The sequence below is a fragment of the Oncorhynchus masou genome, chromosome 25 (assembly GCF_036934945.1).
Source record: "Oncorhynchus masou masou isolate Uvic2021 chromosome 25, UVic_Omas_1.1, whole genome shotgun sequence".
Classification (NCBI taxonomy): domain Eukaryota; kingdom Metazoa; phylum Chordata; class Actinopteri; order Salmoniformes; family Salmonidae; genus Oncorhynchus; species Oncorhynchus masou.
Window position 1 is genome coordinate 27,684,952 of NC_088236.1, and position 23,815 is coordinate 27,708,766.

General features: G+C 42.0%; 1 protein-coding gene across 1 annotated transcript in view; it reads right to left on the reverse strand.

Annotated features, from left to right (window-relative positions):
• Nucleotides 1–739: 739 nt before the first annotated feature.
• LOC135514029 (sodium- and chloride-dependent GABA transporter ine-like) overlaps nucleotides 740–23,815 on the reverse strand; it is a 36,221-nt gene continuing 13,145 nt past the window's right edge. Inside the window, exons 3-13 of the mRNA XM_064937164.1 lie at nucleotides 17,726–17,936; nucleotides 17,352–17,484; nucleotides 16,762–16,896; nucleotides 16,424–16,527; nucleotides 9,843–9,967; nucleotides 7,703–7,815; nucleotides 5,893–6,033; nucleotides 5,439–5,538; nucleotides 5,195–5,295; nucleotides 4,866–5,036; nucleotides 740–4,248 (exon numbers count right to left, since the gene is read on the reverse strand). Coding sequence (XP_064793236.1) covers nucleotides 4,138–4,248; nucleotides 4,866–5,036; nucleotides 5,195–5,295; nucleotides 5,439–5,538; nucleotides 5,893–6,033; nucleotides 7,703–7,815; nucleotides 9,843–9,967; nucleotides 16,424–16,527; nucleotides 16,762–16,896; nucleotides 17,352–17,484; nucleotides 17,726–17,936 — 1,445 coding nt within the window. The 3' untranslated portion in view covers nucleotides 740–4,137. The remainder of the gene's footprint in view (nucleotides 4,249–4,865; nucleotides 5,037–5,194; nucleotides 5,296–5,438; nucleotides 5,539–5,892; nucleotides 6,034–7,702; nucleotides 7,816–9,842; nucleotides 9,968–16,423; nucleotides 16,528–16,761; nucleotides 16,897–17,351; nucleotides 17,485–17,725; nucleotides 17,937–23,815) is intronic.

A 23,815-nucleotide genomic window follows, 5' to 3' on the forward strand; every position in this document is an offset into this window, starting at 1 on the left:
AGACAGTCCCACATACAATACCGTCCACCCTTTCCTGCCCCATTGGATGCAGAAGTCTATAGCCATTGATCTAGCAGCCCCGCCAGCAGTAATTTAGTGACTGCCATACATTTATGTCACGAAGGGGGCAGGAAGGGAGGGGATATCGATCACATTGCAGGCCTATGGTACTGACCCTGCTCACTGCTCCACTGTGAGGCTAATTAACTACCTACCTCCAAAGGCATTACAGTCAAATAGGCTCTGCTCTGACTCCCGCTCTCCATGCACAGATCTGTCCCTGTGGGATTCCTGCAGTGTGCAATAAAACATTCTCAAATGAAGAATGGAAATGGATTTGTGCTTAATTATGCCAATAATTCTTCACAATTACTAATTATATCAATTTAAAAAAAATTGGATTTGGTGAGTGCATAACTGCAAGCAGGAAACCAGATACATTCAGCTGTCTGTTTGCACGCCAAATTATGTATCCTGTATACAAATGACTAAAAAAGCTTGAATTAGATTTTAGGAATACCACAACTAAAAATTATACATCTTCAAAATTGTATTAACATAAGCTGATGTACATAGAAACTCTTGTTAAGAATAATCAGACTTTTGTACTGGCCTGGATGGCAACATGCCCCTGAGCTGCATATTATTACTGTCTGTACATTGCTGCCATCTACTGTTAATGTCTGCTCTTCAGAAGAGACACATTGATGAATTGAAAGGGCTAGTAAAAATCAAAACATATTTGCCAATAATGTTCTTTATTTGACACAAATAGCTCTGCGTGATAAACAGGTATTATGAATGAAATTGTATTTTTCAACATTTCAGATATAAAAAACAAGTCAAACTGAAAGTACACTTTAAACAAGATACATGTAAATAAAAGAGACATTTTTAAATGCTAAATCAATTTAAAAAAGGAGAAAGTTGCTATTTTAAAAGTGTAATATGAGCATAAACATTTCTACCATTAAAGTAGTACCACCATGGAGAACTTCATGGAGAAATAGTACCAGTGTGTTTGTTATTTCATAAACCATTTTGTTTGATACAACAAAAAACATTTGAAAATAAATAACATGTATAAAATATTTGGTTTGAATGTATGAGAATAATGAATAAAAAACAACCAGCAGCAGGAACCCCGTATTTTGTGACAACCATACAATTGCATAGAATAACAAAAGTGTATCAGGCATGATTGTATTTTTAACCACTTATTGTGGTTTGTGCAATGGTAGAAATAGACGATTGTCATAATGAATGAATTAGTCAAAACTAGATGCTGTTTGACAAACAGACACAAAATGCATCTAAACAGCTAACTAAATGGGAATTTGATCTTGTTTTATATCAAAAGAGAGTTAACACTAAATTATAATTGTGTGAATGTTTTAATGATCCTTAAGATGGGTTGGTGATAATCTCTATGATATATTTTGGGTATTTTTCATCAAAGTATTGACAATCCAAAATCAATATTTTTGATACATGGCACTTGTGGCAGGTGGCAAATGTATCTTCACTTAGTCACATATTTATGTGACCCCTGAAAAGACCCCATTGTATTTATTTCATACATTTTACCATCTAAATCATGTCTAATCATATTTATTTATTTGAGCCTTTCAGTCCGATAGTCCATGACAATTCCAATGTCATTGGATCTTTTAATGATAAAAGGCACTCCTTGTAAAGCTGAGATCCAATTGTCATTGTTGTAACAAACACAAAGACACACAACTGAGGCACACACTTTGGCAGAGCAAGTAAAATAGAAAACTCCAACCAGAAGCCCAAAACTTCAAAGTCCATTCAAGTGTAAAAACTGCTGATGAATGATGTCAGAACATTGGACTCTCCCCACTAACGGATGTCATAGCAGCACTGCAGTGGTTTCCTTCCTCACAGTTAACCTCTATACATCTAATTGCATATATATTTTTTTACCTTTATTTAACTAGGCAAGTCAGTTTTAAGAACAAATTCTTATTTAAAATGATGGCCTACCGGGGAACAGTGGGTTAACTGCCTTGTTCAGGGGCAGAACGATAGATTTTTACTTTGTTGATCAATATTCACCTGAGTCTCATCTGACCTCACTGTGAGTAAAAACCTTGGCCACAAGGTGACGATGTTGATTCAATGTGGACCTTAGTCCATGTAATCGATCTGGTGAAATATAAAAGGTTTGTTTTCTCGCTGATTTGCCTAGCCATCATTTGTTGCATTGAGCAGCAACCTATTGGTTGTAACTGTGGATGCTTCATCGGTCTAAGGCTGAGCTGAGTTGATCAGTGTGTCATTTTTTTCGGATGATATGAAATACGCCGCTATCGGAGGCTATCGTTTGTGTGTGTATTGACTACATTGGCTTTTACATTTGGTGAAAATTGTTCGTCAATTTATGTTGGGAGACACAATGTGTTAGGTCCAGCGTAGAGAATAGCTGATTGAAGAGATTACCAGAGGGACGAGTTGTCCTCCGGAGTTCATGGTCTTGTGGCATGATGAATATGATGTTTTACCATATCATAATCAGGGGTGAAAGTAAGGCGGTACCGCGTCCTGGCAAATTAAATATAGGGGGTACGCCGTACTAGTAAAACGCGAGCCTATTACACCATTATTTAACATTACTGCATGTCAGCAGCATGAACAATTTGCGATTTGACTTGAAACTGGGTGGTATATGCGCCAAATTGCATTGTGGTTTGAGGAGAACACTTAGCCTCCACTTTGCAAAGGCGGAGATGAGTGGCGGACACTGAGGCGCGCGTGGACAACAGTGGATGCATCAATTCAGGCTACAAGTGTAGGCCTAATGACAATCACAGAATGTCATTACAATACACATAGATGTTTTATAACAGATGTCTCTTTCCATTCATCAAATTGCGGTTGCACTGATGGGGTTTGGATTGGACGAATGTGCGTGCGTGTGTAGTCTACTAGAGCGCCATTGTTAAGTCATTGTTTGACAATTAGATGAAAACGTTGTGTTTATGCCACAATAAAAGGCATAGGCGGCGTGTACAAAAGGCTATGGGAAGCTAAGCTATCCCTAAAGTACATTTAATTAAATTGCCAAAATGATATAGCCTAATTAGCTTGATCCTTGTCAATACAAAAAAATATAAAATCATTCAAAATAGGCTACACCACAAAGCATGATTTGGCCACAGAGGATCAATAGCTTCTTACTCACCTGGGATATGGCCAATGTTCTCCGCTGCTTCCAATAAGATGGGCTACTGTTCGCTTAAGCATTTTGATAACTAAAAGACCGGTTAGAGTCTCTTCATTGTCATGTCTTTATAGCAATTTGCTTTCCAAAGGTTTTTCTGCGGTTGTATTTTTTAAGTATTGCAAAATGCCTGGTTTGGGTCTCTGCTTGTTTTAAATTGCATAGCCTACAGTCGGAAGGGCCAGAAATTTGGGCAGCGAGCGCTGCAAATACCAAATAGATTAGATTATTGTTGAGTTGCAACTGTCAGTGAAAAAGCAGAGACCCAGCCAGGCATATCGCAATATTTAAAAAATGCAATTGCGAAGTAAGAAGCTATTGATCCTCTGTGGCCGAATCTTGCTTCCTGGTGTAGCCTATTTTGAATGATTTTATATTGTTTTTGTATTGACATATCCCAGGTGAGTGTGTATATTCACTGTCTTTGTCATTGGGTCTGCGCCACTTTTGTTTTTGGACAGTCATTTCCTCCTCCAGGTTAGATGGGACGTCATATTGTATTGATATCTCCCCTTTTTGTTGGCCAATTACATGAATCAGACATCATCGTTTGTATTAACATGTTTGTAAGTGTCAGAGTAGGCTACCCTGTAATGTTTGTATTATAAAAAAAAGTGTGTGTAAGCACTTGGGTATCCAGTACCTGTAAGGCAAAAAAGTGCTTCGGGGCAAGGACATGAGTTGGCACTTGAAGGACATCTTTGAGGTTCATAATCTATGGTTTTACCTTGTCTATTTCACTATAGGTTAGGTGTCATGGTATCAGTGATTCATAGAATAAATACTTGAAAAGTTATTTACATAAACTACCCAACAACCTCCCCATCCTAATAGAGGACTCACACAGTCACTGTGACTCACGAACCTAGACACAGTGCTTTTGTCCCTGTTCACAGATGTGTGATAAAGACAACAGACTCCGGGATGTCCACTATCTCCTTCTCTGGTAGATGGTTGACGGGGTCCAACTCTATTGTAGGAGTCATGGCTGTTTTTATCCTCTGGGGGCACATAGAATCAATAAAAGAAGAGGTTCAGAGTCACATACATAGTTTAACTACGGTTTTAACTACGGTTTCTGCCAATGCCAGAACATGTTTATACGACTGCCATGTGCTTTCTTTCACACACTCTCACTCTCTCAAAGCCAACTGACATTTACTCCTGATGTGTTGAACTGCTGCACCCTCTATAACCACTGTGGTTATTATTTCACCCTGCTGGTCACCTATAAACATTTGAACATCTTGAAGAACAATCTGTCCTTAATGGCTATATAATCTCCACTCGGCAATGGCAGAAGAGGACTGGCCACCCCTCAGAGCCTGGTTCCCGCTCTAGGTTTCTGCCTTTATAGGGAGTATTTCCTAGCCACTGTGCATCTGCGTCGCTTGCTCTTTGAGGTTTTAAGGTTGGGTATCTGTAAATCACAACTGCTCAAATACATTTGATTTATTGATTTGTGTGTGAGTGTGTGTGCGTGACTGTGTGTATGTATATGTGTGAGTACCAGTGTACTTGTTCAGTATGTATGCACGATGCTAAAACAGTATCTGTGATCTAAAGTATATATGTATCAGTATGCATGTTTTGTTTGGTTTACTGAACGGATGCTCACCTGCATCAGTGTGCCCTTATTTCTGCAGATCTCATGCAAGGCTCCCAGGGGGATCCAAATGATGGAGACCAGGGAGATTCCCCAGCCCACCACCTCTGCCCAGACAGGGTATGTGTATGACTTCCCATAGCGAGCGGGTGTGTACTGGACGATGCTGGAGATCAGAATGCACTGCAGGGGAGGAGGTTACACTTGGACAAAACCTCTAATACAACGAATGGATCATAAAGTCTTAGGTACGGCTATCACTACTAATCCTCATCACAGTCATTACGCTAACTGTCCTCATCACCATCATAAAAAAGACATGAGTTGGCCATGGCACTCACCATGACCAGCACAGGGGAGAAGAACATCCAGCAGGAGCAGAAATAGATGTTGGGAGCCTTTCCCAACATCCTCTTGATCACGATGGTCATCCGCCGCAGTCCTGCAATAACACATTGCATTAAATACTTACATTTACTCAGACATACATACCGTCTATAAAGCAGAGTGTTTTTATTTTATTGTATAAATACACAACAGGCTGTTGAATTTCATCATAAAGGGGAGAGAAAGTGAGGTTATTACCAAAAATCCAGCAGACAGCGAGGACCTCAAAGAAGGCCAGGAACATGAGAGACACCACAGCAGTGTAGTGGTCCATCAGCTGGAATACATACATTCCCCCCTGTATACGTGTGTGTGTGTGTGTGTGTGTGTGGTGGGTGTGTGTGTGTGTGTGTGTGTGTGGGGGGGGGGGACGACGAGCGGGTGAGAATGAGAAAGGTTTAATAATAAAAAGGTTAATTTCCTGACTGCATCTTGTTGTCAATCTACTGGGGGAAAAGCAACTCACTCCACAAGACAGAGAGTCAGCTGGTCAACCGTGCACTACTTACTGGCTGTATGTGTCTTAGTCGTCTACTGATAGAAACTAAAATAAAACAGGTCCAAACACGAGTATACTGTCTCATTCCGAGAGAGAGGAGGGGGCGGGGCGTTACCCGATGGATAGTAATAATATCTGACAGGATCACCTTACCTTAGTGATGTGAGGAATGCCTAGAAGAAAGCCAATAACACAGACAGTCAGAACGATGATCTCCTGTCTCTTCAGGACACGCAGCACCTTGGGGCCACAGCCGTCCATTATGGACGTCACCGCCACCTCCACCATAGCAAACTGCAGAGCAAAGTACAGTGGGGAAAGTGAACTGAGCAGTTGTGGAAGTTGAGGCTGCTCTAAAGTTGCCCCAGGTGATTTATTTTTCTGAAAACAACAAAACTAAGGAATTCCACTAGGCCTATTCTATCCCCATTGTTTAAGCGAAAGACAGACATTTTAAGGCATTTATGGCAGCCAGGCAAGTTGAGCCTGCTCTGTGGTTGTTCCATTAGGTAGGGGATTATTCTTTGTTTTATGAAAAAAAGAACCAAACTGCAAAAAATTCCTGAAGCCTAACATATTTACACTTGAGGCGTCGCAAAAGTGGTCTGTTTTCTTTTTACCTGCTACACTGGAAATGTAAATTTTGGTCAGGGCGTGGAGAGCGAGCCACTTTATCTTATTGCTCTCACGGGGGGAAGAATTTACTTTACAAGTGGTAGTCACCTAGCAAGAAAACAAGGTAGGGCTAGGTATCAACAGCAAAGTAAAGTGGAGAGCGAGCTCTGCTTTCTATAGATGTGCGCCATTCCCACCATATGATTTCCATGAATCTTATTGGTCAAGACACACACAGGACATAGGCTACTAATTGTGCTCAAGTTGACAAATGAGGCAAGTCAGTCCAGATAAAAAACAGGTCTACTTTGTCCCTGTTTTCAACGCTTTTACGCCAAAAAAAATAGTATATTAATGGGCCTCCCGAGTGGCATGCTTGAGGCGTGACTACAGACCCGGTTTTGATCCCAGGCTGTGTCACAACCGGCCATGCCCAGGAGACCCATGAGGCGGTGCACAATTGGCCTAGCCTCGTCTGGGTTAGGGGAGGGTTTGGCAGGCCCGGGATATCCTTGTCCCATCGCACTCTAGCAACTCGTTGTGGTGGGACGGGCGCCTGCAAGCTGACTTCGGTCACCAGCTGGACAGTGTTTCTTCGACACATTGGTGTGGCTGGCTTATGGGTTAAGCGAAGAGTTTGTCAAGAAGCAGTGCGGCTTGGCAGGGTCGTGTTTCGGAGGACGTGGCTCTCGACCTTCGCCGCTCCTGAGTCCGTAGGGGAGTTGAAGCGATGGGAGAAGACTAACTACCAATTGGATGTCATGCAATTGGGGAGAAAAGTAAAGTATCAAATAAAAAGGGTATTAAACTAAATTAAAGTGGTGGAGCAAATGCCCTGCTCGCCACACGTTTGCCGGCAGCCCTGCTTCCTCTTTTCCCTCATCAGTCAGCCGAGCAGTTAAGAGCATTGGGCAAGTAACCAAAAGGTTGCTGGTTCGAATCCCTGAGCTGACTAGGTGAAAAATCTGTTGTTGTTGTGACCTTGAGTAATGCACTTACCCTAAATGCTCCTGTAAGTCACTCTGGATAAGAGCATCTGCTAAATGACTCAAATGTAAATGTCAAATGTAATCAATCTGGGGTGGCAGGTAGCCTAGTGGTTAGAGCGTTGGACTTGTAACCAAAAAGGTTGCAAGATCGAATCCCCGAGCTGACAAGATAAAAATCTGTCGTTCTGCTCCTGAACAAGGCAGTTAACCCAGTGTTCCTAGGCCATCATTGAAAATAAGAATTTGTTCTTAACTGACTTGCCTAGTTAAATATTAAAAAGGTAGTAATTGTTGTATGACCTACAATGTCTGTTTTTACCAAAAGTGGTCTCCGAAAATAGATTACATTAGTGTCTAACCTGACTGTCCAGTCCCAGGCAGAGAAGCATGAAGAAGAACAGAGGAGCCCACAACTGGGGCAGAGGCATAGTGGAGAAGACCTCTGGATACACCACAAACACCAACCCAGGACCTGTTGCACACAAACGCACCATAGGATATCAAACAAGAAGAGTAGGAAAACACCCACAACATTAGCACGGGTAAAGACACTGGTTTAGAGGTTGACAAGGCCAACGATGCCAAGTTGGAAACATTGTACAGATTAATGAACCGGTTTCCCTGGCACTGATTAACCAGTGGTTATCTCATCCGACACAAGGAAGACACAGGAAGTCAAAGCGTTCAATAACAAAACATGGTAGACAGGACACCTTCTCCACCCTCGTGCAGTTGACCTCATTAGTAATATAACCTAACAATTTTTTTTTACATTAATGGAAAATTGTGGCATACAGAAAGATGATAGCAATGGTCATGTAATAAATATATCTGGGTCGGCTTCATTCCATTCACAATTACCTGAGGAAGTGTCATGCTTGGAATGGGAAACAAAACGATCTAATCATTCATCATAAATAATCTTCCTCAAATTATTAACTCAGAGGCAACTGAACACTTCTAAAGTCACAAGAGGTCAGTGGGTGTCAAACAGTTGGTCAGCAGTGAGTCAAATGGTATCCAAGACCATATTTGGGACTGATCCAAGCCAGAGCAGGTGCTCATCAGCAGAACACAGCAACACTTTTGCTGTTACACCTACAGTTCATCTCAAGCTAATGCAAGTTTAATTCACCATTCATTACATATATAATACAGTATTTGTTTTAGAACAAAATCCTAGAGGTAGACATCCAAGTGGTACGTTGACATCCACTATTCAGAGCACCCTCCTTTCCCATTGTCTCCGCATAGAAAAACTTAACTACAGTGGGTATTTACTTAGTTACTACCCAGCAAACCAAAATAGGTTCTGTGAAAAGATTCTCATTCAATTCCTGTGAAACTAACTAATGTTCTGGGAATGTTCCCTGTTTGCTGGGTATTTTCTGTCCTGGTTATCCACTGACAATGACAATCCTTCCTGAAATAACTACTTCATAATCCATAATATTGAGCCAGTAATAAAACACTTGGTGAGAAAGAGAGACCACGTTCATCTCTTACTTCATTGTCTATCCCTATAACCAGTACAGTAGTTATGGTATTCCGTCAGAGGATTTATGCCTCTTTTCACATAAGTCACATTGTTCGCCTGTTAAATGATAGCAGAGAGACAGAGAGAAAGAGAGCGAGAGAGAGGGACAACAAGGGAGAGAGAACGAGGGAGAGAAATAGAAAGGGTTCATTTTCTGACCGCATCATGTTCTCAATTTACTTGGGGAAGAACAACCCACTCAACAAGTCATTAGTGACTATAGTGTCCTTTTTTTATAGTTCCAAAATGATCTGTGTGTATTTTAGAGCCTCACCAAATCAAGTTTCCCAAATTGTAATATGGGAAATTCCTATTCGGTCACAGCTTAGGATAGGACTGAGGCTAGAAATACTGTTCTGTTGATTCAAATGTCTTTACACGGGTCATGACAGAAACTACTTTGGAAGCTCTGGTGACGCTTGTCTCACGGGCATGCTAACTGGTCACCCAGGTCTACTCAGTGGGTGTGTCCAAATAATCTCTCCTTCTTCCTAAAGTGTGCACTCATTCACTACTCCCCACACATTTAAAAACATTAGATTGGTGTAGACATGGGCTAAAGGGAGTTTTCTATGTACAAGTAATTTCCATTCAAATCCATGAAGGGAAGTGAACAAGTGCACACTTCTACTGGGACTCAAACCAGTGTGATGCAGCCTGGCCCAGCCCTCTGAGCTCCGCCTGCCTGCTTGACTGTTAGGTAGGGAGGACTGTCGTCCTCTACAAAAGCAATTACTCCAAATGCTGTAGTTTTCCCACACTAGCACCCCAGAAAGAAGTGCATCATTGTGAATTAATACCTTTGTATTCTACGCTGTGTCAGTGTAAGTTTTCCAGGAACTAATAACATGAGGAAGGTGTTAGTTCTGAACTCAATCCAAACATTAAATAGACACTCTGGAAATGAAAAATAGATGGATGAATAACATCAAAGACATCTCACTTGAACAGGAAGTACTTACCATCTGTGGCGATGTTGTCTACTGGGAGGTTGTGGACATGAGCCATGTAGCCAATGGCTGAGAATATCACAAAACCAGCCAGGATACTGGTAGCCGAGTTAGCTAAGGAGACAATCAATGTGTCCCTAGGGGAGGACCAGAACACAAACATGGTCAAATGGATCACTAAGGAGAACTAAACCAGCCTTTTTGACTGAAGGACAGTCAAATCAAATGCTATGTCACATGCGTCAAATACAATGTCTGGAGACTTAACCGTGAAATGCTTTCTTACGAGAACTTCCCAACGATGCAGAGTAAAAAAATTATAATAAGAGAATATTAACACAAGTTGAATAAAAAACACAAAAAATGTAGCTAGATACAGGAAGTACCAGTACCAGTTGTACGAGGTATTTGAGGTAGATATGTACATGAAGGGTAGAGTGATTATTATCTATCCTGATGCCTAGTCAGAGTCAAATAAAGAATAGAGTAGCAGCAGCATATGGTGAGTGTAAAAGTGTGCGTGTATGTACTGGTTTTGTGTGAGAGTGTCAGTGAAATGTGTGAGTGATTATAGTTTTGTTTTCCTCTTCCATTTAACCTTTATTTAACTAGGCAAGAACAAATTCTTATTTACAATGACGGCCTGAACGACTGATTTTTACCTTGTCAGCTCTGGGATTCAATCCAGCAGCCTTTCAGTTACTGGCCCAACGCTCTAACCAGTAGGCTACCTGTGCACCATGGTTTTAAAAGGCACAGACACTTGTCTAGATAAGGTGCCACAGTTGACAGCGCATGTCAGAGCAAAAACCAAGCAACGAAGTTGAAGAAATTGTCCGTAGTGCTCCGAGACAAGATTGTGTCGAGGCACAGATCTGAGGAAGGGTATCTAAATATATTTCTTCAGCATTGAAGGTCTCCAAGAACACAGTGGCCTCCATCATTCTTAAATGGAATTAGTTTGGAACCACCAAGACTATTCCTAGAGCTGGCCCGCCTGGCCAAACTCAGCAATCAGAGGAGAAGGGCCTTAGTCATTGAGGTGAAGTACAGAGAGATCCTTGATGAAAACCTGCTCCAGAGCACTCAGGACCTCAGACTGGGGCGAAGGGTTACCTTTCAACAGGACAACAATTAAGCACACAGCCAAGACAACGCAGGAGTGGCTTCGGGAGATAAGTGGCCCAGCCAGAGCCCAAACATCTCTGGAGAAACCTGAAACTAGTTGTGCAGTGACTCTTCTCATTCTACTAACCGAGCTTGAGAGGATCTGTAGAGAATAATGGGAGAAACTCCCCAAATACAGGTGTGCCAAGCTTGTAGTGTAATACCTAAGACTCAAGGCTGTAATCGCTGCCAAAAGGTTCTTTAACAAAATACTGAGTAAAAGGTCTGACTACCTATGCAAATGTTTTTAATTTATTTTTAATACATTTGCAAAAATGTCTAAAAACGTGTTTTTGCTTTGTCATTATGGGGTATTGTGTGTACAGTCGAGGCCAAAAGTTGAGAATGAAAATTAATATGTGTCACAAAGTCTGCTACCTCAGTTTGTATGATGGATATTGCATATACTCCAGAATGTTATGAAGAGTGATCAGATGAATTGCAATTAATTGCATAGTCCCTCTTTGCCATAAAAATTAACTGAATCCCCCAAAAACATTTCCACTGCATTTCAGCCCTGCCACAAAAGGACCAGCTGACATGTCAGTGATTCTCTCGTTAACACAGGTGTGAGTGTTGACGAGGACAAGGCTGGGGATCACTGTCATGCTGATTGAGTTTGAATAACAGACTGGAAGCTTCAAAAGGAGGGTGATGCTTGGAATCATTGTTCTTCCTCTGTCAACCATAGTTACCTGCAAGGAAACACGTGCCGTCATCATTGCTTTACACAAAAAAAGGGCTTCACAGGCAAGGATATTGCTGCCAGTAAGATTGCACCTAAATCAACAATTTATCGTATCATCAAGAACTTCAAGGAGAGCAGTTCAATTGTTGTGAAGAAGGCTTCAGGGTGCCCAAGAAAGTCCGGCAAGCGCCAGGACCGTCTCCTAAAGTTGATTCAGCTGCGGGATCAGGGCACCACCAGTAAAGAGCTTGCTCAGGAATGGCAGCAGGCAAGTGTGAGTGCATCTGCACGCACAGTGAGGCGAAGACTTTCGGAGGATGGTCTGGTGTCAAGAAGGGCAGCAAAGTAGCCACTTCTCTCCAGGAAAAAACATCAGGGACAGGCTGATATTCTGCATAAAGTACAGGGATTGGCCTGCTGAGGACTGGGGTAAAGTCATTTTCCGGGCATCTGGAAAAACGTTTGTCCAGAGAAGACAAAGTGAGCGCTACCATCAGTGCTGTGTCATGCCAACAGTAAAGCATGCCGAGACCATTCATGTGTGGTGTTGCTTCTTAGCCAAGGGAGTGGGCTCACTCACAGTTTTGCCTAAGAACACAAGAATACTTTGTGGAAATAAATATTTGTGTCATTCTCAGAACTTTTGGCCACGACTGTAGTGTCAGAGGAAGGGCCAAAACATTGTCAAAGATGCCAGCCACCCCAGTCAGAATGTTCTCTCTCTTATCGCATGGCAAGCGGTACCGGAGCACCAAGTCTAGGACAAAAAGGCTTCAACAGTTTTTACCCCCAAACCATAAGACTCTTGAACAGGTAATCAAATGGCTACACAAACTATTTGCATTGTGTTCCCCCCAACCCCTCTTTTCCGCTGCTGCTACTCTGTTGATCATACAGTGGGGAGAACAAGTAATTGATAACCTTAAAAATCAGCAGTGTTTCCTACTTACAAAGCATGTAAAGGTCTGTCATTTTTATCATAGGTACACTTCAACCGTGAGAGACGGAATCTAAAACAATAATCCAGAAAATCACATTGTATGAATTTTAAGTAAGTAATTTGCATTTTATTGCATGACATAAGTATTTGATACATCAGAAAAGCAGAAATTAATATTTGGTACAGAAACCTGTTTGCAATTACAGAGATCATACGTTTCCTGTAGTACTTGACCAGGTTTGCACACACTACAGTAGGGATTTTGGCCCACTCCTCCATACAGACCTTCTCCAAATCCTTCAGGTTTCGGGGCGGTCGCTGGGCAATACTTTCAGCTCCCGCCAGTTATTTTATGAAGGAAGAGTAGAAGGCTCCACACCACTCTCACTTGAGTATTTTACCTAGTTATTTTCAGATTCTCTCATTTTTGCTGTTTTGTAGCTTTGGCAACTATGACATGTATTTTCTATCCCAGTTCACTTTACAGACACTCCCCACCCCTTGGCTGCAACCCTTCTAATTTAGTGTACCCTTTGCGCAATTCCTAGTCTCCGGCAGTATTTGGAACTGCCGATCTGCGGTCAAGAACGCTAAGTTCATTCCAGTCCCTAGACTTTTTGGCCCTGACAGAGACATGGATCACCCCAGAGAACACTGCTACTCCAGCTGCTCTGTCTTCATCCGACTACATTTTCTCTCATAGTCCGACAGCTTCTGGTCATCTCAGTGGTGGCACAGGGCAGCTCATTCCTCCTAAGTGGAGATTCTCTATTTTCTCCCTCACTCACCTGACCATCTCCTCATTTGAATTCCATGCAGTCACCGTCACTTGTCCACTTAACATTGCTGTCATTGATCGCACACCATGTGCCCTTAGAGCTTGTGCCAAACAAGGGCCACGGGACAATTCCGGCCCATGACGCATTTCAGCCTTGTAGCATTCTGTCTGCTTCATTGGACCACTTCCGTATTTTACCCCCTTTTTCGATCTTGTGTCGTCGCTGCAACTCCCCAACGAGCTCGGGAGGTGAAGGTCGAGTCATACGTCCTCCAAAACATGACCCATAAAACTGCGCTTTAAAAAAAAGAAAATGAAACCCCTTTCTCTCCCCAATCTCATGCTGTCCATATCCATTGGTAGTTACAGTCTTATCTTATCACTGCAACTCCCGTACGGTCTCAGCAGAGGTGAAGGTCGAGAGCAGTTCTTCCTCCGAAACACAACCCAACCAAGCCGCACTGCTTCTTGACACAACTCCCACTTAACCCGGAAGCCAGCCGCACCAATGTGTCAGAGGAAACACCGTACACCTGACGGCTGTGTCAGTGTGCACTGCGCCCGGCCCGCAACAGGAGTTGCTTGAGCATGATGGGATATGGACATCCCTGCCGGCCAAGCCCTCCCCTAACCCGGGCAACGCTGGGCCAATTGTGCGCCCGGTCGCGGGAGACCGGTACTAGACTCAAACCAAGAAGCTCTACGGTGGGCCAATTGTGTGCCGCCCTATGGGACTCCCGATCACAGCCGGTTGTGATACAGCCTTGGATCGAACCCAGATCTGTAGTGACGCCTCTAGTACTTCGATGCAGTGCCTTAGACCGCTGCGCCACTCAGGAGGCCCTGAGGTAGGACAGTTTTAAGTCTCCCTGTGTTAAAGTCGCCGGCCACCAGAAATGCTGACTCTGGATTGCGGTTTGTTTATTTATGGCCCCATACAGTTCGTTGAATGCCAAAGTAGCATTGGCTTGTGGAGGGATGTAGACAGCAATGATAATTACAGATGAGAAAGCTCTTGGTAGATAAAAGGGTCTGCAGCTTACCATGAGGTATTCTATATCAGTGAAGCAAAAGCTTGAAATTTCCTTCACACTGGAAGCAGTGCACCAGTTGTTTTTTATGAAGAGTCACACCCCTTCCCCTTTGGACTTGCCCTAGTCTGTGGTGAGTAACTACAGTAACTGGCCAGAGCCACAAAGCAAGGGACAATCCACGTGCTTGGTTGCTTCTGAGGAGTAACCAGGCCCTTGTTTAGGCTGTTTGGGATAGGGGGTAGCATTTTCAGGTTCGGATGAAAAGCGTGCCCAGAGTAAACGTCCTGCTACTCAGGCCGAATGATGTCTGTGAGTATAACAGAACTCATATGGCAGGTGAAAACCTGAGAAAAATCCAACCAGGAAGTGGGAAATCTGGAGTTTGTAGTTTTTTCAGCTCATTGCCTATCGAATATACAGTGTCTATGGGGTCATATTGCACTTCCTAAGGCTTCCACTAGATGTCAACAGTCTTTAGAACCTTGTTTGCGGCTTCTAATGAGAAGTGGGGGCGAATGAGAGCTGATTCAACCAGAGGTCTGGCAAAGTGGCATGAGCTGATCACACGCGCACCCATGAGAGTGACCTGCGTTCCATTGCATTTCTAAAGACAAAGGAATTCTCCGGTTGGAACATTATTGAAGATTTATGTTTAAAACATCCTAAATATTGATTCTATACATCGTTTGACATGTTTCTACGAACTGTAATATAACATTTGGAACTTTCGCCTGGACTTGCCCACACGAGTTTGGATTTGTTTACTAAACGGCTAACAAAAGGAGGTATTTGGACATAAATTATGGACTTTATCGAACAAAACAAAGATTTATTGTGGAACTGGGATTCCTGGGAGTGCATTCTGATGAAGATCATCAAAGGTAAGTGAATATTTGTAACACTATTTGTGACTTTTACTGACTCCACAACATGGCGGGTATCTGCATAGCTTGTTTTTGGGTCTGAGCGCCGTACTCAGATTATTGCATGGTTTGCTTTTTCCATAAAGCTTTTTTGAAATCTGACAATGGTTGCATTAAGGAGAAGTATATCTATAATTCTGTGCATAATACTTGTATCTTTTTTCAAAGTTTATTATGAGTATTTCTGTAAATGTGACGGATGTTTTCAAGGCACAACATTACTGACCATAAAGGGCCAATGTAAACTGAGATTTTTGGATATAAATATGAACTTTATCAAACAAAACATACATGTATTGTGTAACATGAAGTCCTATGAGTGCCATCTGATGAAGATCACCCACATTTGGTGATTCATTTTATCTCTATTTCTGCTTTTTGTGACTCCTCTCTTTGTCTGGAAAATGGCTGTATGTGTTTTTGTGACAAGGCTCTGACCTAACATAATCATATGGTGTGCTTTCCTTTTTGGAATTGGACACGATGGGTAGATTAACACGAACTTAAGCTTTAATTTGGTGTATTGCACTTGTGAATGTATGAGAGTTAAATATTTCTAAAAAATATTTTGGAATTTCGCTAGCGGAACCCCTAGCCGTAAGAAGCTTTAGAAACCATTGCCACAGCTTTACGCCTTTGTTGAAGCCAAGTATTCTCAATTCGCATAGACCATCTGCAAAACACCCCCTCACAACACCCCCATCGCACACACTCTGTCTATTTAGCTGTTGTCACAGAAATAAGAGAGAACAAAAGAACTGATTTGAACTAGATTTTCAAAAAGGAGGCGCAGAAGTGCCTCCCTTTGAAGAATGTATGAAGGGGGACCAGTACGAAGAAAATATGAAAAGAGCATCTGCTAAATAACCTAAATGTAAATTAAGTTTTAATAATTGACAACTATTACATGCCCTTTCTTGATTGACAGATATTTTGATGTACAAATCATGTTGGGTCTTATTGAGAAGACACACATAGAATTACACTGTGTATCTGCAGAGAAATCATGTGAGGACAAAGACAAAGTGGTCCTATAGGTGGTACAGGAGACTGCATCTCTAACCTGAGGATGTTATTGTTGATCTTGTTGTAACTGGCCATGGAGATCATGGTACCAAATCCTATTCCAATGGAGTTGAATACCTGGGCTGCAGCGTTAACCCACACCTGCAGTAAGGCAGAGATAAGCGGATAAAGGTGAGCAATGCACACAATGTTTTTACTCACACTGTAAAACAACACAAATACACTTCTGTACAGTTTCCTAGGCACAGATTAAGCCTAATCTTGGACTCAAAACCTTTTTCAATGGATCCTTTTTTTGTCCCAGACTAGGCATAATATGTGTCCGGGAAACTGTCCATTAAATCGTCATTCATCCTCTAATACAGTATGTCACACCTGAACATCAAGCAGCTTGCTCCACTTAGGCTTCAGGAAGTAAAGCATCCCATTCTTGGCTCCAGGAAGCTGGACATTATTGATGAGCAAGACAAACAGCATGAAGTATGGGAACGTGGCGGTGAAATAAACAACCTAAAGCACAGAGTAAGAAGAATAAAAATACTCAGTATGTATAACATGATTTTAAATGCATTGTAGATCAAAACATACGCCGTGTTAGCTGTATGAAGCAATAGAGGTGGAACAAATTCTGTCTCCTCTAAATACCAGGAGGAGAAACATGATATTTGACACCCATCTGTTCTCCTCCAACACCCACCAACAATGTAGACCCAAAGGCAATGGAAAACCTTTAGTTTTGAATAATGATTCCCCACCGATGAGGCAGCCTGAGAGCATACACAAGTTATAAATGTATACATTTAAGTTCAAAGAGTATCTAGTGAATGCAACCATTTAAAATGAAACAGTAATATCTATACATTTCTGTTAGCCAATACCACAAATTACTAACCCTAAACAATCTACTGTTCTAAAGAGGAATATCCATAAGTAGCTGCTGTTGCGGGAAGAGAATGCACTCCGACCTTGCCAGTGGATTTGACACCTTTGAAGATGCACAAGTAGACAATGACCCAGGCCAGGATAAGGAGTCCAAACAGCTCCCAGCGTAGTCCTCCTGCCTCCTCAATACCATTGGTTATCTCCAGAAGTCTGTGACTGAGAGAGGAAGTAAGGGTCAGGATGGGAAACAAAGCTAAAGAAACCTTCATAATCATACTGTTATCCTTCAATAATACAAGAACCCCGACTTTACAGTAATCTGGATGGGACCTCTGTTTTGTGATAAAACTAGCTATAACAACAACTACAAGAGTCCTGAGCCCTACCCATGCCAGTGACTTCTAGACCCTACATCAATAAAAATGGGATTCATTGAAGAAGATTGATTGATGCTTACTCAAAGTATTGCTGACTGGCCGAATGCAAGTGGGTGGTGTTGCCAGGGAAACCGATGGAGCAGTTACCGACAGCATTCCAGGTGTTGTTGCAGGACTGCCAGGGGAAGGTGGCTCGGAATGAGTTGAAGAAGTAGTAGAGCGCCCAGCACATGAGAACGTTGTAGTAGGTGCAGAGCACAAAGGAGATCACGACTGTGGCAATGCCCACACCTGTAGAACAACAGGTAGGGCAAAAGGGAAAAGTCATAGAACTTTCCTACAGTGGTGATGCCCCAGCAGCAGTAGCTACTTTCTCCTCTGGTGTCTTTTGTGTGTGGGCCTCCTTCGGACGTGTACTGTATGTAGATCTATAAAGGTAAGCATGGGTAAACTACAATGGTAGTGCTCCCATTACCAATTAGCTGTGGACAAAGACTCACGCATGTGCCTAAAATCCAACAAACACTTTCCAGGAAAGCTCAAGAAGAAGTCCTTTGAGCTTCCACAAATTAAACAAATAATGTTATGTTCTGGTACCAACAGGACTGACCGGTTCAAAGTGGTGTGTTTGGAAGGCAAAATTGGCCAGGCATGTACACAGATCTACCCTTGCCTGAGCACCTGCCCCTTTGCCCTCCCACTTGCCAAGTGCCTTTTTGGGTGGTGGCATAATATTTTTTTTTGTGGACAGTTTGTCATTGATGTTCTGAACCAACTGACCGCAAGTCACCACCCACCAGCCAGTCCCTTGGTTGCACCGGTTGGTCTGCCCTGGAGCTTGCACACAAAATCGGTTGCTTTTTCCCGGTCTGCCCACAGAGATTATGTACATTATCCAAACATGAATGTCTTGAGATGCATGAGTATGTGTAGCAAATGACCTATTTTAAATAAACAGTATTAAAAAGATGGGTCCGCACTCAAAAATATTAATTTTTTTAAATGATTTCACTGCATCAGGGATAGCGTACACCCGCTTCGGCTTTGCAGCCTTCTGCTGAATTCACAGGTTTTGCACCCCAACCAAACTTCTGAGAGAGCGCACTGGTCCTCTTTTGAATACTGTATCAACAGTACTGCCACAGAAGCTGCAGCATAACATTTAATTAACATCATCGATATTTAGGTCTGGTTGGCTGATACGAGCAACAGAGACCGGTAAAAAGACAGAGGAGCGGCTGCTTCTACAGACCCAACTCCATCCTTTCTTTAGTTGGGAGTTGCACATGTTTATCAGCAGCAGCACCTGAGATAGTCGACTCTAGCTAACCATCATATACTAAAATATCCACACAGGCCACTAACCAGCCAGCCATATCATGAATTAGAAGATTATGAATATTATACAGTTATTTAGATAATTATTTTACAGATTGTGATTTATTGAGCCAGCTTGCTAGCAGATTTACATCAATCATCAACAATCTTATCTTATAATTGGAATTAACTGTGTCAGCCAGCCGATTTAGAATTATCAACAAGTTAATCTTATAATTGCATTAGTCAGAAACAGTGACGTGTTTCTCTAAATAGTTTTGATTTAAAAAAGTTTAGTCCTTCGCTCCTAGATTATGTAGCGAGGCTCCAACAGTTTAGCAGCTGTGTAATGACTGTCTACTGTTCATAAAACATTCCACTGGACTCTATGTACATTAATGTACTCTGATAGAAGAACTGTGTCTTGACAAACAAATCTCTGTGAGGTCAGGTCATGTTTGCTGCCTCACAAAATAATCTCAAATGCTCCATGCTCTAAAAAATACATTGAGTGTACAAAACCAGGTGAATGTTCTCTTATTGATGGCATCTGTTAAATCCACTTCAAATCAGTGTAGATGAAGGGGAGGGGGCAGGTTGAAACGGATTGTGTATGTGTGCCAATCAAAGGGTAGAACGGGGTATGGTAGTAGGTGCCAGGCACAACGGGTTGAGTGTGTCAAGAACTGCAACACTTCTTGGTTTTTCAAACGAAACAGTTTCCCGTGTGTATCAAGAATGGTCCACCCCTCAAAGGACATCCAGCCAACTTGATACACCTGTGGGAAGCAATGGAGTCAACATGGGCCAGCATCCCTGTGGAACTCTTTCGATACCTTTTAGAGTCCATGCCCCGACAAATTGAGGCTGTTCTGAGGGCAAAAGGGGGTGCAACTCAATATTAGGAAGGTGTTCCTACTGTTTTGTACACTCAATGTTTATTGGAATTGTTCGTAGAGATAGAATAATGGAATGCTGTGGACAATATAGAGGGTGGGTCGACTAGAAAACACCTCTCAACCCAATATAACCCTACTGACCTCCAGGATCAGTTGGAACTACTACACACCTAAGCCTCCTTTCCTTTCATCCATCCTAGTTTGCGCTTTCCCTTCACACCACTAATTAAGGGGATGGTCTGCTGTTTTGGCTTGTCAAACACACCCACAGTGGCGTAATGTTGTTTGCGTGTCAAAACGAGTTTAATAACAACCCAGGGCTGCAATACTGCCGACGAGGGACAATTCAGTAGGAGTAGTACAAAACATTAGAACATTTTATGAATTGTAAGTCATGGATCGACCTCTAAATGTTCAGTTACTGTAAGAATTATTTTGTCAGGTAATTACTAAGAAAAAGCAGATAAAAGCAAATACCTCCGTTTACAAATATAAAGTTAGCTTGACCTTGCCCTAACACATGCTGTAGTCATGTAGCCGATCTCAATCTTTCACTGCAGCATTGATACAATCTCTATCTTTCACTATTGCAACACTTTTGTGCTAATCTTGCCAGCCACTAAACTAATTGGCAGGGTTTATGATTTCAGAAACAAAAGCTCTTCTGATCCAATGCTACACATACATCTATTATTCAAATATTAACACATTGTGTTAAACTTAACCTTTTCATGACCAAAGTTTCCCTGTGTAGATTCTGCTACTGTACCTGTAAAGCTAAGTCACCTGACATGCCTGTGATACCGCCAACAACAAAATGGACACACAGGTTCTTATGATTAAGAAGAACTGGTTCCATCTGGTAATAAAATAAATCATTGTTTTGTTTGTGTATATAAATCCACACAAACATACTTAAACAAGGAAATGGACAACCAAAAAAATGATTAATTCCAAAGCAAAACCCAAAATGTTATCAGACGTTGCTAGCAGCAATCAGGTAAGCTGAGCCCCTCCCGGTCCCCATAGGCGTAAACACCCCCCACTCAAACCCAAACTCTGACGAATTAGAAGACACATCTCAGGGACACCAGGATACCAAACAGACAATCAGCCAAAACACAGTACATACAAGGCCACTCAAAATAGACAACAAATCAAAGCTTTGTCTTGTTAATAATAATATATATATTTTTTAAATATGCCCCTAAACCAGAAGGTTTTTAGAAGTAATAAAGCATTTTGCATAAGAAGAGCCATCAGCTCAGTTTTAGCTGTCGTGAAACGGAAGAAAACCATCAGACGTAGTTGTATAGAATGTGAGCTTATGAGTTTGGTGTATGATAAATTTGTCAATGCCATGTGGAATAGGATTTGTAATAGAATCATATTAGGAAATAATAGGAATGTGCTGCATTCTGTATCCAAGCTCAAGCCCCAAAAATCACCTTACAAATACAACCCACAGATAAAATGGTGGGTCATGAGGGGAATAAGAGAGGATTTTACCATGATACATTCATATACTATTAAGTAATTACACTGTAGGACATCAGTCCAGTGTTTAAGTTGTTTTTATTTAACAGAGGAGTGATGTGTATCACAGTGTGGCATAGTAATAGCAATCAAAAAAATATACAGAAAGAACTACCTGCTTTTGTCCCCTGCTTAGCACAGAGCCATTACCCGTCTGAAATGAGCGATAAATCAAGGGACGGAACCATACGCTTTGACCGGGTAGACTATCTCTGTCTTTGAGGAGATAAAAACTATGGAGAAAAGTCTTCAGTTAGAACAGGTGACCTTATTGATTCAACCCCAAGAGTCAATGGATGTTGATGGCTGGGCTCTTGTACATTGGAGGGAGCATTACGTGACTGGTAGTGTTCTGTAGTCAGAGGCCATTCGGTGTTCAAAAGGAATTTGAGTTAAAAATAAATAAAAAGTATTAAGTATGAATTAAACAAAATACAACTCACTATTTAGAAAGTGTCATACTTAAGTGTGTCTCCTGGACTGCAGAACAAGATCCAGGCAGAAAGTTTGAAATCTTTAACTTAGATGGAAAATAGTGCCCTGCAGCGGACACTAGAAAGAGAACATACTATGCTCTCATCTCTCATGTGATAAGTAAAACACTGAAGACATTTGTTTAGAGCCACTGATCCTGAGCTAATTTGATGTGTTAAGGGTGGGGAGGGGGGGTTCTAAGAGGTGCTCATGAAAACAATGTGAATTTCGATCAAGAGAAATATTGTGGATATCAAGAACACATGCTGAATCACCCATACTTGATTCCAAATTTAGATTTGAATTGGCTGCTGTTATTCAGAATGTACTACATTTCACTCCTTGAGTAATTTGAAAATGTGTGAGCGTCAGCTCAAAAACAAAAAGCCCCCACTGATTAAATTTCAAATCAAAATAATCCTTCCAGAAAAGCAGGGCCAAATAATTTTAGACTAATTGAGGTACTAAAATTGACATTGTACAAGGTCTCAGCCAACAACAAATCTGAAATAATTTGGTTTTGTGACAGACAGAATTGTATATTCAATAAAATATCAATCACACTCAATACAATGCAGATAATTGATTAAACAAGCAGACACAGGCGGTGCTCAGGATAATGTGCTCCTATTACCACAGTCCAGCAAAATGACAAATGAGTGCTTTCAGAGTCACAACCCAGATCAAGTACACATCCCTGGAATTCAAAAAGGCTAAACCATAATGAACAAATAAAACAATTTGAATGATTTGTCATGAAGCAAGTGTAATTGTTACAATGTTCAAAACAGAGTAATCCACTGCTTTCTTGGTGTGCACAAACTGACTCCTAACCTGGCCATCTGTGAAAATATGGGTTGGGAACTAGATTATGTGTAGTTAGGCAAAAAATGGACATGGAACAGACTGATGAATATGCAAGTGTTCCCAGCCCACCCCCTTGGGTTATCACACATACACTACATACCAAAAGTATGTGGACACCTGCTCGTCGAACATTCATTCCCAAATATGTGCATTAATATGGAGTTGGTCCCCACTTTGACACTACAGAAAAGCTCCACTCTTCTTGGAAGGCTTCCCACTAGATGTTGGAATATTGCTGCAGGTACTTGCTTCCATTCAGCCACAAGAGCATTAGTGAGGTCTGACACTGATGTTGGGTGACTAGACCTGGCTCGCAGTCGCCATTCCAATACATCCAAAAGGTGTTCGATGGGGTTGAGGTCAGGGCTCTGTGCAGGCCAGTCAAGTTCTTCCACACCAATCGACAAACCATTTCTGTATGGACCTCGCTTTGTGCATGGGGGTATTGTCATGCTGAAACAGGGAAGGGCCTTTCCCAAACTGTTACTACAAAGTTTGAAGCACAGAATCATCTAGAATGTCATTTAATGCTATAGCATTAAGATTTCCCTTCACTGGCATTAAGGGGCCTAGCACGAACCATTATACCTCTTCCACCGAAACCGCCAAACCCAGATTTGTCCGTTGGACTGCCAGATGGTGAAGCGTGATTCATCACTCCAGAGAACGCGTTTCCACTGCTCCAGAGTTCAATGGTGGTGAGCTTTACACCACTCCAGCCGGCACTTGGCATTGTGCATGGTGAACTTAGGCTCGTGTGAGGCTGCTCAGCCATGGAAACCCATTTCATGAAGCTCCCGACGAACCGTTCTTGTGCGGATGTTGCTTCCAGAGGCATTTTGGAACTCGTTAGTGAGAGTGTTGCAACCAAGGACCGACGATTTTTACGTGCTACGCGCTTCAGCACTCTGCAGTCCCTTTCTGTGAGCTTGTGTGGCCTACCACTTCACAGCTGAGCCATTGTTGCTCATAAATATTTCCACTTCATAATAACAGCACTTACAGTTAACCGCAGCTGCTCTGGCAGGGCAGAGATTTTATGAACTGACTTGTTGGAAAGTTGGCATCCTCTGACGG